Genomic DNA, 12,584 nt, shown 5'->3' with positions numbered 1-12,584 from the left:
ATACATTGGTATACAATTCTGAGATTTCTCTTAAGCATGGATTTGTAAATGAAGAGCTGGAGCTTAATTTTTCTAATTCACACAGCACTGTTTCAACATTGTCTTATTCAGTGGTTCTCAGCCTGGGAAAGAAGGGGAAAAGTGATTTTGCTCCCCAGGGGACATTTGGCAACATTTGGAAATACTTTGGCTGTCATGACTGGGAGTGTTATTGGTATCTAGTGGGTAGATGCCAGGGATGCTGCTAAACATCCTACAATGGACTGGACAGCCTCTCACAAGGAAAAATGATCTGGCCCAAAATGCCAATAGGGTTGAGACTGAGAAACCCTGGTCTAATCCGAATGCTTTAAATATTATTAAAACATATAGTGAGATCAAGAAATTATTACTGCATTTTCATTAATACCAATTTTCTCAAAGGCAGTTTGAAAAACAGACCCTGACCAAAATTGTATGTGAGTTATACAGGGAAAAAAATATGACACATCTGTGATTTGAAAAAAAAAAAAAGCTGAACGGAAAAAAAATAGATATTTTTATTCATAAGAGCATTGCCATGCAATTTTCAATGCTCCAGAAAAATAACCTTCTTCCATTGACACTGTGCTGAAAGAAGTGAGGAACAAAATGGTTATAAACTATCCTTCTCACAAATTCTAATCTATCATCAGACTATTATTTCTAAAATATATTAATACACCATCTAAAGAACAGCCCTCTTATCAGAAGCTAAGATACATAATAAGTCAGAAGATAAATGCACCAGTAAGAACTTATTATAATTTTTTTAATTTCTCTGGATTACAGGGCAATTAAACTCTGTAGGAAGTGCTTATTGGAGAGTAATTCTGTGGTCCAGAAGACACTAGAATGTGCTCAGCCATTTAGCACCCACCCACCTCCTTTCTTTTCCCTTTCCTGGTAAATTTTCCTATATGTTCATAAGGACAGATGCCATTGCTGTGGGAATCACTCTGGTTTAAGCCCCATGAAAAAAACAGTAGCTAACTATATTAGTCCGTTCTCACACTGCTATAAAGAAATACCTGAGACTAGATAATTTATAAAGAAAAGAGGTTTAGTTGGCTCACAGTTCCACTGACTGTACAACATTATGATGGCATCTGCTCAGCGTCTGGGGAGGCCTCAGGAAACTTACATTCATGGCTGAAGGGAAACAGGGAGTAGCACTTCACATGATCACAGAAGGAGCCAAAGAAAGGTGAGGGGAAGGAGCCACACATTTTTGAAGGACAAGATCTAATGAGAACTCACTCACTATACAGTACCAGCTGTGGGTCGGGGGCGGGGGTGGCGGTGGGGGTGGTTGCTAAACCATTCCTAAGAACTCTGCCCCCAAGATCCAATCTCCAATCACCTCCCACCAAGCCCCACCTCCAACACTGGGGATTACAGTTCCACATGAGATTCGGCAGGGACACAAATCCAAACCATATAACTAACCTTATCTAAACACTAAACAATAGGATAAGCAAAATCATTTTTGTAGCTTCTTTCAAAAAAATCCTATGTATTAAAATGCTGAAATGGATAAGAATTTCATCAAAATAAGAACCTCACCAGATCTGACCCATGGGAGAGGAGATTGTTCAATAAAAAATTGCAAATGGATGAATAAATGAATCCTCTCCTTTCAAGTTCTATGCTGCATACAACAAATCCAGATGGGTTTCACTTAGATGGGTTTTAGGGACACCTTTTTTAAATACCTATCATTTTACGAAAGAAGCTATCATCTAAATAGTCCTCTTGGCCACTTCCTGAAAACAAGTCAATTATTTGTGATAACTCTCAAATGTCCTAATAATCCCATGGGAAATGTAAATATAATGAGGACAAAGAATTATAAGAAGTGCTAATGTCAGATTTTTACCCACTACATAAGTCCCACTACTCTCGTTCTATGGGAGTGACTTTCTTCTTTGGGTGAGACCTTGAAATCTGGGATTATAATTTTAAGGAAAATAAATGTTTATAAAATGGTATTCGGATGTAAATTATCTCTTTTTTTTCTGTTCCTCACAATTGATATTATGGATTCCCATAAGGATTCATGTCTTCTATTCACTTTAATGAACAGTTGTTGGGCAACAATTCTAGAAGAGTTCCAATTCTCATCAGGAGAATGGACAAGGTGGAGAAGCACAGAAAATGCAACGAGTAGAATGTCTAAGTCATCACTTTGGAATTGATTGAACACAAATAAAAGTGGGAAAGCTATGTAAAACAGAAGGGAATGGGTAAGCAGGGTGATGTCTGGGAGAGGAGGGGTTCCATAGCCATGAGATTCAACTCTGTAACACTCCATAGGGTTACAACACTGCCATTCATATACTGAGGTAGCAGCAGGGAAACTTTTTATTTGTTAGAAATATTGAATTTCGCCTCCCACCCCAAAACATTTTTCTCATTCTGTTCCTGTTCTTTTTTATTTCTGTAATTTTTGCTGTTTCAAAAATGATCTTTTTTTCTTTTGGAAGAAGTAATTCTTCAAATCCAGTTCACCTAAAGGGATTTGATATGTTCAAGCTACAAATACACTGTATCCAGCAATACCTACCACATGCCTACTTTGAGCTCTGAGCAACCTGCACCTCAAGCCTAGTTCTCATTGTTTTGCTTTTGGCAAATTTTTACTAAGTGCCCTTCCTCCCCAAACACACGTATATGTTTGCCAGACCCTAAAGCCCTTTATGAACATGCAAACTCCTCCCTTCTGAAAACCTTTGCGTGAGTAGTCAGCAGGCTAATTCATCCATTGCAATGTGGCTTTGTGCTAGGGTTCTGTTTCTGTGCTGCCTACAAGATAATCACAGATGTGACTGCATCTTAGAGGTTCCTGAATCTTTCAAGAGAGTCTGGTTCAAAGGAAAATTAAAAGGTGGAGGCCGGGCGCGGTGACTCAGGCCTGCAATCCCAGCACTTTGGGAGGCCAAGGAGGACCGATTACCTGAGGTCAGGAGTTCGAGACCAGCCTGACCAATATGGAGAAATCCCGTCTCTACTAAAACTACAAAATCAGCCGGGCCTGGTAATCCCAGCTGCCTGTAATCCCAGCTACTTGGGAGGCTGAAGCAGGAGAATCACTTGAACCCGGGAGGCGGAAGTTGCGATGAGCCGAGATCGCGCCATTGCACTCCAGCCTGGGCAACAAGAGCGAAACTCCGCCACACACACACACACACACACACACACACACACACACACACACACACACGGTGTAGTTTAGGAAGTAAACAAGAGCGAAACTCCGCCACACACACACACACACACACACACACACACACACACACACACGGTGTAGTTTAGGAAGTAAAACAAAGTAGATCTCCCCTCACCCTTCAGGGCTGAAGGCACAAACTCTAGGGCCAGGGCGCTCGCCTACCCAACTTCACCTGCACTTACAGGTCACTAGCACTCAGGTACTTTGTGGCTCCTTACCTTTCAGTACAGCAGCAACAACGTTGATCGGAAGTTTATCACTGTGTGTTACGGGCCATGGGCCATGTGTGTTAGAATTTTACGTGAAATTCACATTTAATTCTCACGGACACCTCTGAAGCAGGTGCCACAGCTCCCATTTTGCGAAGGAGGCAGCTGAGGTTCCCAGGGGCTCAGTACCAGCACCATGGGCCGAAGCACGCAGGGCAAACACAGCTGGAGGTGAGCACAGACCTGCTTCTGAACCCCGCGCTCCTAACCACAAGGCTCCATCCCTCCAGGAAGGCCTTTGTCATCCCTGGGACGACCTGCCAGCTCTGAGGCATGACAGTACGGGCGCCTAGCAGGGTGACCAGGAGGCCCTCCTAGTCCCAGCTGCTGGCGTCGCTGCCCACGGCAGGGCCGGGGCTGTGACTCGTGGGGACGGTTCCCAGCGCCCCGGCCGGGGAGGCGGGCGGGGAGGGGCGGCGCGGCGCCGGGGCGGGGCTGGAGACTGCAGGGCTGGGGGCTGGAGCCCGCAGCGGGAAGCGGCCGCTGCCCGGGCCGCGCTGGGAGAGGCGAGGCGGGGCGGGGCCGGGCGCTACGGGAAGGGGAGGCCGCGCGAACCCGGAGCCGCACCGCGCCAGCCGGGCTGCAGCGGCTGCGCACCAAGGCCGCTATGGGACTGGAGACGGAGAAGGCGGACGTGCAGCTCTTCATGGACGACGACTCCTACAGCCACCACAGCGGCCTCGAGTATGCCGACCCCGAGAAGTTCGCGGACTCGGCCCAGGACCGGGATCCCCACCGGCTCAACTCACATCTCAAGGTGAAGCCCGGGGCGGGCGGGCCCAGGTCCCCGCTGAGGCCGGGAGGTGCGGGCGCCCCTCAGCCCCGCCCCACCCCGTCCCACCCTCGCCATCGGGTCGGCCCTGCAGGGTCTGAGACCCGCACCCTCCCACGGTCCCACGCGCCACCCGCCGCCTGCGTAGCCAGGAATTCTTAGCCAGGTTCCTGTGCGCCCACCGTGACCCTAAGAGAAGAGGGGGATGCCCTAGCACGTCCTTCCCTCCTGCTTCCCCCGCCCAGAGCGCTCCCGGTTCCCAGGGCGGCAGGTCCGCTGACGGTTCGGGGTCCCTGCGTCCTGTCTCCGCAGCTGGGCTTCGAGGATGTGATCGCAGAGCCGGTGACTACGCACTCCTTTGACAAAGTGTGGATCTGCAGCCATGCCCTCTTTGAAATCAGCAAATACGTAATGTACAAGTTCCTGACGGTGTTCCTGGCCATTCCCCTGGCCTTCATTGCGGGAATTCTCTTTGCCACCCTCAGCTGTCTGCACATCTGGTGAGACGGGGCACACAGGGTGGACCAGCTTTCTGAAACATGGGCATATTCTGCGCCACCTGCCCCCTGCTCTCCCCTTATCCCAGGCCGGCTGCAGGAGGAGGAACGCGCATCAGTTCCCAAGCAGTAGGAAGAACTGGAAGGCCTTGAAAGGCCATGCGCTTCCTTTAGAATAACAGTTTGGGCTTGGAGTTTCAACAGGAGAAAGAATGTCGGTCTTTCCTGGGGTGTGATTTTCCTTGCATACATAAGGCTGGGCTGAGTGTGGAGGCGGGTACCTGGAAGCCATACTTCTTGCCACAGGCTGCTTTCAGGGCCCTGTTGTGACTCGTGCCTGCAGTTCTAGGCAGGGCTCTTATTTCTTTCATTACCTTTTATTCAGTCACTACCTGTGCCTGGGGTAAAACAAAAGTAATCTCTGAGCAGAATGCCGCTGACAGTAGAATTGGACGAGGATATCAGACCTGGTTGAGCAATGGTGTGGAGGGGCTGCTTCAACTTTGCCCCTGGCAGATGGCAAGGATGGGACCCAGAGGAAAGGGAGGTGTGTGCAGTTAAGGCGAGGGTACCCCAGTACAAACGAATGAAAACTCCAGCTGCGGGATAATGAATGAGGCCTCCAAATTACTTTTTCACTGATGAAACACAAATGGAAGTGGCATCTAGTTAAAGGGGAAAGAAATATGGAAGCCCCCTGGATATTGATAGGATGTTTTGAGTAACTCTATTCATACTCAAAATGTGTCCTAAACTGTAGAGAACATTCTTAAGCCTCTTTTAAGTTTTTTAAGGAAAATGTCATATTTTACCAATAAATATTGTTGTATTAGAAAATATCCACTTTAATCTGAGAGGAAGAGTATTCAGATCATCCCCAGTATCACGACAGTTGTCACGCTAGTGCTTCAGGTTAGTACTCGTGAAAAGTATAACCTGAGGTACTTCCATGTCTTTCTTACACTTTATACGATATTCCATACCCTGATCTATGCTCAGTGTTCACTGTTAGAAGTTACCAAATTATTCTTTATTCCTCTATACCACCTGAATCTTAATTTCTTTAGTAGTTAGCTAGCTAGTTAGTTCAACAAACTAAATTGATTGAGTGCTTAGTTTGTGCTGGACACTGGGCCAAGGTGAATGAGAGATAGGGTCTGTCTTCAGCTTACTCATGGCCTATCAGGGCAGCTGGCTAGGTACAGAAAGCATGCTGAGAAAACACCGTCAACTGACAAAGAGGGAAGAACAGACAAGGCTTTGAAGAGGGAAGGGAGTCAAAAAAGACTTTTAAAGGATAAATGAAAATTCACCAAATAAGTAAAGGATAGACAAAGAACGCCAATTTAATTTTATCACTGAAGGTTGTAAACAATTAAACTATGCTGAAGGTGCCAAGATTGCCAGAGAAATGAAAATGTTTGCCTTTGTACATGATCAGCTTTGTGGAGGTCAAATGGATAGTTATATTCTGACATTGGCACATGAATTTTTTTTAAGATGCCTAAGTTGGCGCATAAGATTTGGGATTCCCAATTAGCTAAAACTAATCATCTAACCTCTATGTCAGTTTTCTCACTTTCAAAACTGTGAAAAACTAGTGACCGCATAGCATATTGTGAAATGCTGGCTACGAAGCTATTTGGAAATGTATAGTACCATATTTATAGTCAACAAAGCTAGACTTCCCAAAGCTTTTGTGAAAGAATTTGGGGAAAAAAAAAAAAAGAAGTTTCCCATTTACTAAATGGTGGAAAAATATAAGTAAAACTACAATTAACCAAGCAATGCCTCCTTCCAGCTGGCTCTTCTGAGAATGGGAGGTGTTTTTGTATAGTACTTCAATTGGTGAATCATCAATGCACCATTTTTTAGCCACATAAAAGGTATTTAACTTCAGCTTGTTTTTTTAATTATATCTATGTGGGGCATTAATATTTAACTGTCAGATGTTTGTCACCAGGCAGCTGTGATTGCAAGTAGAGGAGTAATTTCAAACAAGAATGCTTAAAAGTTAGCTTATGCCTTGATAAAATAGGTTTATCATTAATAGATTGCATTTCCATGGCGTGATAAGACCAGATCAAGGACAGACCTTACAGAATTGCAAACCCATTTGGGCAAACTTTTTTTTGGTTTTCTTTTTATCTATTTTTTTAAAGCAGGGGCTTGTGTATTGTTTTTACCAAAAAGTTAGTGGTGATCAAATGTATGAAAATATGCAGTAATGGAACTTTGAACCATGTCACAACATTAAAACAGATCGGATTTTAGATCCTTTAAACGAACAACAACAATAAAACACAGAAGTCTGGTGGTGTTGGATCCTAGACCGGAAGTACAGGTCGTTAGGAATCAGTGGATTAGCTGGATTCCATACTACAGTCAGACAGAGATAGCTGCTGTTTGTTAAACACAGGTTATTGGTCATAAGTGAATCATAACCAAACAAATGTGGCTGGAGCACCCATATCCCTTATTTTTGCTGGGATGCAAAGCAAACAAATGTCCAACTGATGGAAATGCAATAGTAGCAATATCATTTCTAGAAGACAGTTTTCGTACAGTAAATTGCTATGATTGAAATCTGCATGACACTACCATTACTACAACACTAAATAAAAGTTTCTATCCTATGGTCTTATTATCCAAGGGAGGAATATATAATCTTATAGATTATAACATTTACTTAAGAAGTGTTTGGTCACATTGAGCCTCAACCAAATTTGGGGTCAATCAGAACTTCCTGGAGTTTCAGAAGCTAAACTATTTGTGATGTTGAGAACACAACTTAAGTTTGATATCAGAGGATCATTAGATTCTCTGCTCCAAAATTAGGGAATACAAGTAAACAAAAATAAAATCGAATGAGTTAACAACGCCCTATAAACTGAACTCCTCGAATGTGGGTAACTGCTTTGCTGAAACAAGAAGATTCACTTTTGACATGTCCTAAATTCCCTTTTAGGACACAAAGATCTAAGGAGTCATGGAGATAGAAAATTTATTAGCCTAAGGAAGAATAGAAAGTACATTGTATTCTGGCCAGGAGTAGTGACTCTTGCCTGTAATCCCAGCACTTTGGGAGGCCAAGCTGGGCAGATCACTTGAGGTCAGGAATTCAAGACCAGCCTGGCCAACATGGTGAAATTCTGTCTCTACTAAAAATACAAAAAGTAGGCAAGCATAGTAGCAAGTGCCCATGATCCCAACTACTCAGGGAGGCTGAGGCAGGAGAATCACTTGAACACGGGAGGCGGAGGTTGCGGTGAGCTGAGATCACATCACTACACTCCAGCCTGGGCGACAGAGTGAGAGAAAGAAAGAGAGAAAGGGAGAAAGGGAGAGAGAAAGAGAGGAAGGAAGGAAGGAAGGAAGGAAGGAAGGAAGGAAGGAAGGAAGGAAGGAAGGAAGGAAGGAAGGAGAGGGAGGGAGTAAGGGAGTAAGGGAAGAGGGAAAGAAAGAAAGAAAAGAGGGAAAGAAAGAAAAAAAGAAAAAAGAAAGGAAGAAAGAAAGGGAAAGAAAGAAGGAAAAGAAAAGAAAAGAAGGAAGGAAGGGAAGAGAGGGAGGGAGGAAGGAAGGAAGGAAGAAAAGAAAGAAAAAAAAAGAAAGAGAGGAAAAAGGCCACTTTGAGGTTATTTTGTTATAGTTATTTTCATTATATATTCTGCCTTTAAAATAGGTCTATTTATTGTACATTATAATGACGGCATCATACAGACATTTCAGAGGTACATAATACATGTCAATCCTCATAGCCAGTTCTGTGAAATCTCCTGTTGACACTTTTATTTGTAGCAACATGCCCAAGACCACACATCAAGTGAGAAATATAATAGAATAAAAAGTCTAAAGTTGTCATCATTGAGGTGTCTATTCAGCTATTTATCTCTGAAACACCTAGTAATTAATTTTCCTATTATATAAAAATGTTTCATATATTTAGCACTTGAAACAAAACACAAATATAATTTGTGGAGACAGTCAATGTGAATAATTCTATATTCTAAAAATATATCTATCAATCAGAAAGCTGCCTAATATTTCCTTCATTTTGAGCTAAGTACAGCAGACCCTAATTTAAGTCATTTTAATAGCAAACGAAGAAAATCAGCCGACTCCCTTACGCCCACCCAGGTAATAATAAAGCTTCCATTGAGGCTACCAGCAGCACCTGAAAATCTCACAACTACTTTTGTGCTCAGAGGACATTACTACAACAGAGAACATTATTTGGAAAATTACATATAAAATTAACCATCCTGAGGACCATAAGGATATGTAGCTCTGTTAGGAACAAGCATGCAAAAAAATAACAATTTCAGGATAGACTAGTTTTCTTGTGTAAAAGTTCTAACATCAATCTCAGGGCTCTTTCAACTATACCATACAGCCCTTTTCAGTGTGTGTGATTACTGTGAAAAATTAAAAATATAAAGCATAGTTAATAACATAAGGCATAAAAGAATGATAAATTTATATTAGCTCAAACATTTGCTAAGGGTCAAGGATGTCCTCACTGTTTAAAAAACTTAAACTCTAATAGGAAAGACAGAAATACAGCATCTATTTATAATACCTTTTGATACTTGTGAAGATTAAGAAGTTTGTTTCAGTACTTTAGAAATACAATGAGGGAATATCCGATCTAGCCTGGTCCAGGAAAAGGGAAATAGACTGAGGCAACAGGAAAGGCTATCAGGAAGTAAAACCTCAGGGAAATCCGAAGACTTAAGCAGGTTAATGTTAACTGGCAGAGACCAGGTAGATAAAGACACAGTTTTATTTATTTTTGTTTTACTGTTTCAGATAGCATGCCACCAATAGAAAGAATATTAGTGTTTATTATCTACACGACTATATTTTTAAGCAACATATTTTTATGCATCTTATCACTTTAGTCCATTTGCATTACTATGAAGGAATGAATACCTGAGACTGGGTTATTTATAAAGAAAACAGGTTTATTTTTGCTCACGGTTCTGCGGGCTGTACAGGAAGCACACTGCCAGCATCTACTTTAGGCAAGGACCTCAGGAAGCTTCCACTCATAGTGGAAGGTGGAGGAGGAGCAGGCATGTCACATGGCAAGAGAGGGAGCAAGAGAGAGAATGGGGAGGTCCCAGACTCTTTTAATCAACCAGATCTCATGCAAACTAACTGAGAACTCACATTATCAAGGGGGTGGCAGGCACAGGCACTAAGTCATTCATGAGGCCTCTACCCTCATGATCCAATTATCCCCACTCAGCCCCACCTCCAACACTGGGGACTACATTTCCATGAGAATCAGGGGGACAAAAAACCCAAATCATTATCAGTGATCACTGTTCATTTATTTGTTTCAAACGATTAACCAAATTTAAGTAAATTGGGTCAGTGTTGTATCTCTTCATATATGTACAAGAGAGACCTTATTTGGTCACAACAACAATCCTCACACATCTCTCTTCCTTCACTCCAGGATTTTAATGCCTTTTGTAAAGACCTGCCTAATGGTTCTGCCTTCAGTGCAGACAATATGGAAGAGTGTGACAGATGTTTTCATTGCTCCATTGTGTACAAGCGTAGGACGAAGCTTCTCTTCTGTCAGCCTGCAACTGAGCCAGGACTGAGTACTTGGACCCCAGGTCTGGAGATTCGGATACTGTAATACTTCTTTGTTGTTCTAACATAAAAGCACCACTGTTCTGTTCATTTCCTAGCTGTTCTAATTAAGAAAACTATTAAGATGAGCAACCACATTTAGAAATGTTTATTGACAGATCTTTTCAAATAATGCTTTTCTGATTAATAGCCAAAGATTTTGTATCTAATTTTGTAACCAGAATTATACGATAAGTTGACACCACTTAGATTTAAAGGCAGGCAGTTTTGCTTTAGTACAATAGTATAAATTTTATAATGATGAATTTATAATGATTAAGGGACATTTCTATCAAAATACTACAATAGTTTTATGCACAACTTCCCATTAAAAATAAGATTTCTTATTTGTTTGTTAGTTTGTTTTTACTCTGGGAGTAATACTTTTTAAATTACCTTTACATATATAGTCGCTGGTATACTTAGAATATACAATGATCCTGGAAACTGCAGTAACAAAAGCACACAATGATTATAGTAACTATCAGATACAATAAAACAAATAAATGTGAAAATAGATTCATGAAAATGTATTCCTTTAAAGTATTGTTTTCCTACAGGCCTATTTAACAAGATGTTTCATTTTATTGTATATTTTGTACTTAATATAAATGTTGCTCTAATCAGATTGCTTAAAAGCATTTATATTATATTTATGTTGTTGAACTAATATATGAAATAAGTAAATGTAGCTCCCACAAGGTAAACTTCATTGGTAAGATTGCACTGTTTTGATTATGTAAACATTTATACATCTTCTTTGAAAATAAAATATAAAAGAGCTATATACAAAGCTTTCTTTTCTAACCTTTCCAAGCAAAATCTGAAATGTTTTATGACTGGCATTTATCTGGCTGTGATCTTAAAATAATTCACATCTAAATAGTATTTTGTCTAGAAGATGCTTTCTCTCTAGTAGTTAGAAATTAAACCTGTGTCAGCATTCCTATTAATGCTTCACTTTACTTTCAGGTAATATTGGTGCTATTTAACATTTTACAGTAAAGGTTACTTCTGATACTTTAGTACCATTTCAACTACAGTGATTCATGTAGAGAGACAGGAGAGTTGTCAACTTGTTGGGCTACTGAACTACAGGCATAAACTAAAAACTAACAGCTGCAAACTTTTAAGATGTTCTCTAATATGGGTATGTAACACAGGATAAAGTTATTCTTGTCATTTTGAACTGTGGAGTCCTATTTCACTGTGATGAATCATGTTGCTTTGAAAAATCTCATTATTTCTGGGCCAGGCAAGGTGGCTCACACCTGTAATCCCAGCATTTTGGGAGGCCAAGGTGGGCAGATCATGAGGTCAGGAGATCAAGACCATCCTGGCCAACATGGTGATACCTCGTCTCTACTAAAAATACAAAAAAAATTAGCTGGGCATGGTGGCGTGCACCTGTAGTCACGGCTACTTGGGAGGCTGAGGCAGCAGAATTGCTTGAACCCAGGAGGCAGAGGTTGCAGTGTGCCACTGCACTCCAGCCTGGCAACAGAGCAAGAGTCTGTCTCAAAAAAAAAAAAAGAAAAGAAAAGAAAGAAAGAAAAGAAAAGAAAAAAGAAAAATCTCATTATTTCAAAATGATACCAAAAAGAACTTTATAATGTGAGTAATTACTAAAATTTACACATCTTAAAAGTGTGTAAATGCTTGAATTACCATCAGAACCTGAATTGACATTCCTTTGAATACCCTTATAAGTGACAAATAAGATTAATAAGATTTTTCAAAATCGCCAGGACTGGTGAATATAAATGATGATTGAACTGGAATACTATTGGGGACCAAATCAAATGAATGATTAAATTATGAAGCTCATACCCTTTTGAAGGTAGTTGCAAAGAGACATTTCAAAACTGCCCTAGGCCATTGTAGCATCCTTAGATGGGACACATAATCATTACCTTAAAGCACCACCACTCATTTTGACCATATAGATTTTATTATGTTAGTTTAAAAGGTCAATCAGTCTCATGACTTTATAGTTATGTTTTGTATTTAAAAACATTTTTTAAACATTTGGATATGTTGATAAACCAAAAACATTTGATTAATAAAATATCTATTTTAATAAATTGGGAACTTCTGTCCTTTCAAATAGCTATTGGCAAGTTTTAAACCCAAAATATATACACATAATTCTG

The 12,584-nt window shown here is 41.1% G+C and overlaps 2 protein-coding genes across 8 annotated transcripts in view; one reads left to right on the top strand and one right to left on the bottom strand.

The window, feature by feature from the left end:
• The window catches only part of LOC105475715 (transcription factor EC), a 557,301-nt gene extending 553,425 nt beyond the window's left edge, over positions 1-3,876 (bottom strand). For 5 of the 6 annotated variants that reach the window (XM_071094586.1, XM_071094583.1, XM_071094584.1 and 2 more), the window contains exon 1: positions 3,466-3,874. The gene's annotated coding sequence lies outside the window, so the exon portion shown is untranslated. Of the gene's footprint in view, positions 1-3,465 lie in introns of all 6 variants that reach the window. The other variant, XM_071094590.1, reaches the window with a different exon arrangement.
• A 174-nt stretch (positions 3,877-4,050) lies between these two features.
• Positions 4,051-12,328, top strand: LOC105475647 (caveolin 2). Of its 2 annotated transcripts, XM_011731087.3 has the most exons (3): positions 4,064-4,273; positions 4,601-4,788; positions 10,250-12,328. In XM_011731087.3, the coding sequence occupies exons 1-3, from the start codon at positions 4,124-4,126 to the stop codon at positions 10,398-10,400; spliced, it is 489 nt and encodes a 162-aa protein (XP_011729389.1). In that variant the 5' UTR covers positions 4,064-4,123; the 3' UTR covers positions 10,401-12,328. The 2 variants fall into 2 exon arrangements, with proteins under 2 accessions (XP_011729400.2, XP_011729389.1); XM_011731098.3 differs by lacking the exon at positions 4,601-4,788 and having other exon boundaries at positions 4,051-4,273.
• The last annotated feature ends 256 nt before the right edge of the window (positions 12,329-12,584 follow it).

The sequence above is a fragment of the Macaca nemestrina genome, chromosome 4 (assembly GCF_043159975.1).
Source record: "Macaca nemestrina isolate mMacNem1 chromosome 4, mMacNem.hap1, whole genome shotgun sequence".
NCBI classification, from domain to species: Eukaryota; Metazoa; Chordata; class Mammalia; order Primates; family Cercopithecidae; genus Macaca; species Macaca nemestrina.
Note: the sequence above shows the minus strand (reverse complement) of the source record. Positions and strands in the feature narration are given on the sequence as shown.

What these genes read in the sequence shown, in the direction of transcription:
- LOC105475647 (XM_011731087.3), top strand. Translation starts at nt 4,124, where the DNA reads ATGGGACTGGAGACGGAGAAGGCGGACGTGCAGCTCTTCATGGACGAC. An exon ending in GGCTCAACTCACATCTCAAG is followed by an intron (nt 4,274 to 4,600) that starts GTGAAGCCCGGG and finishes CTGTCTCCGCAG; the next exon opens with CTGGGCTTCGAGGATGTGAT. An exon ending in CTCAGCTGTCTGCACATCTG is followed by an intron (nt 4,789 to 10,249) that starts GTGAGACGGGGC and finishes CCTTCACTCCAG; the next exon opens with GATTTTAATGCCTTTTGTAA.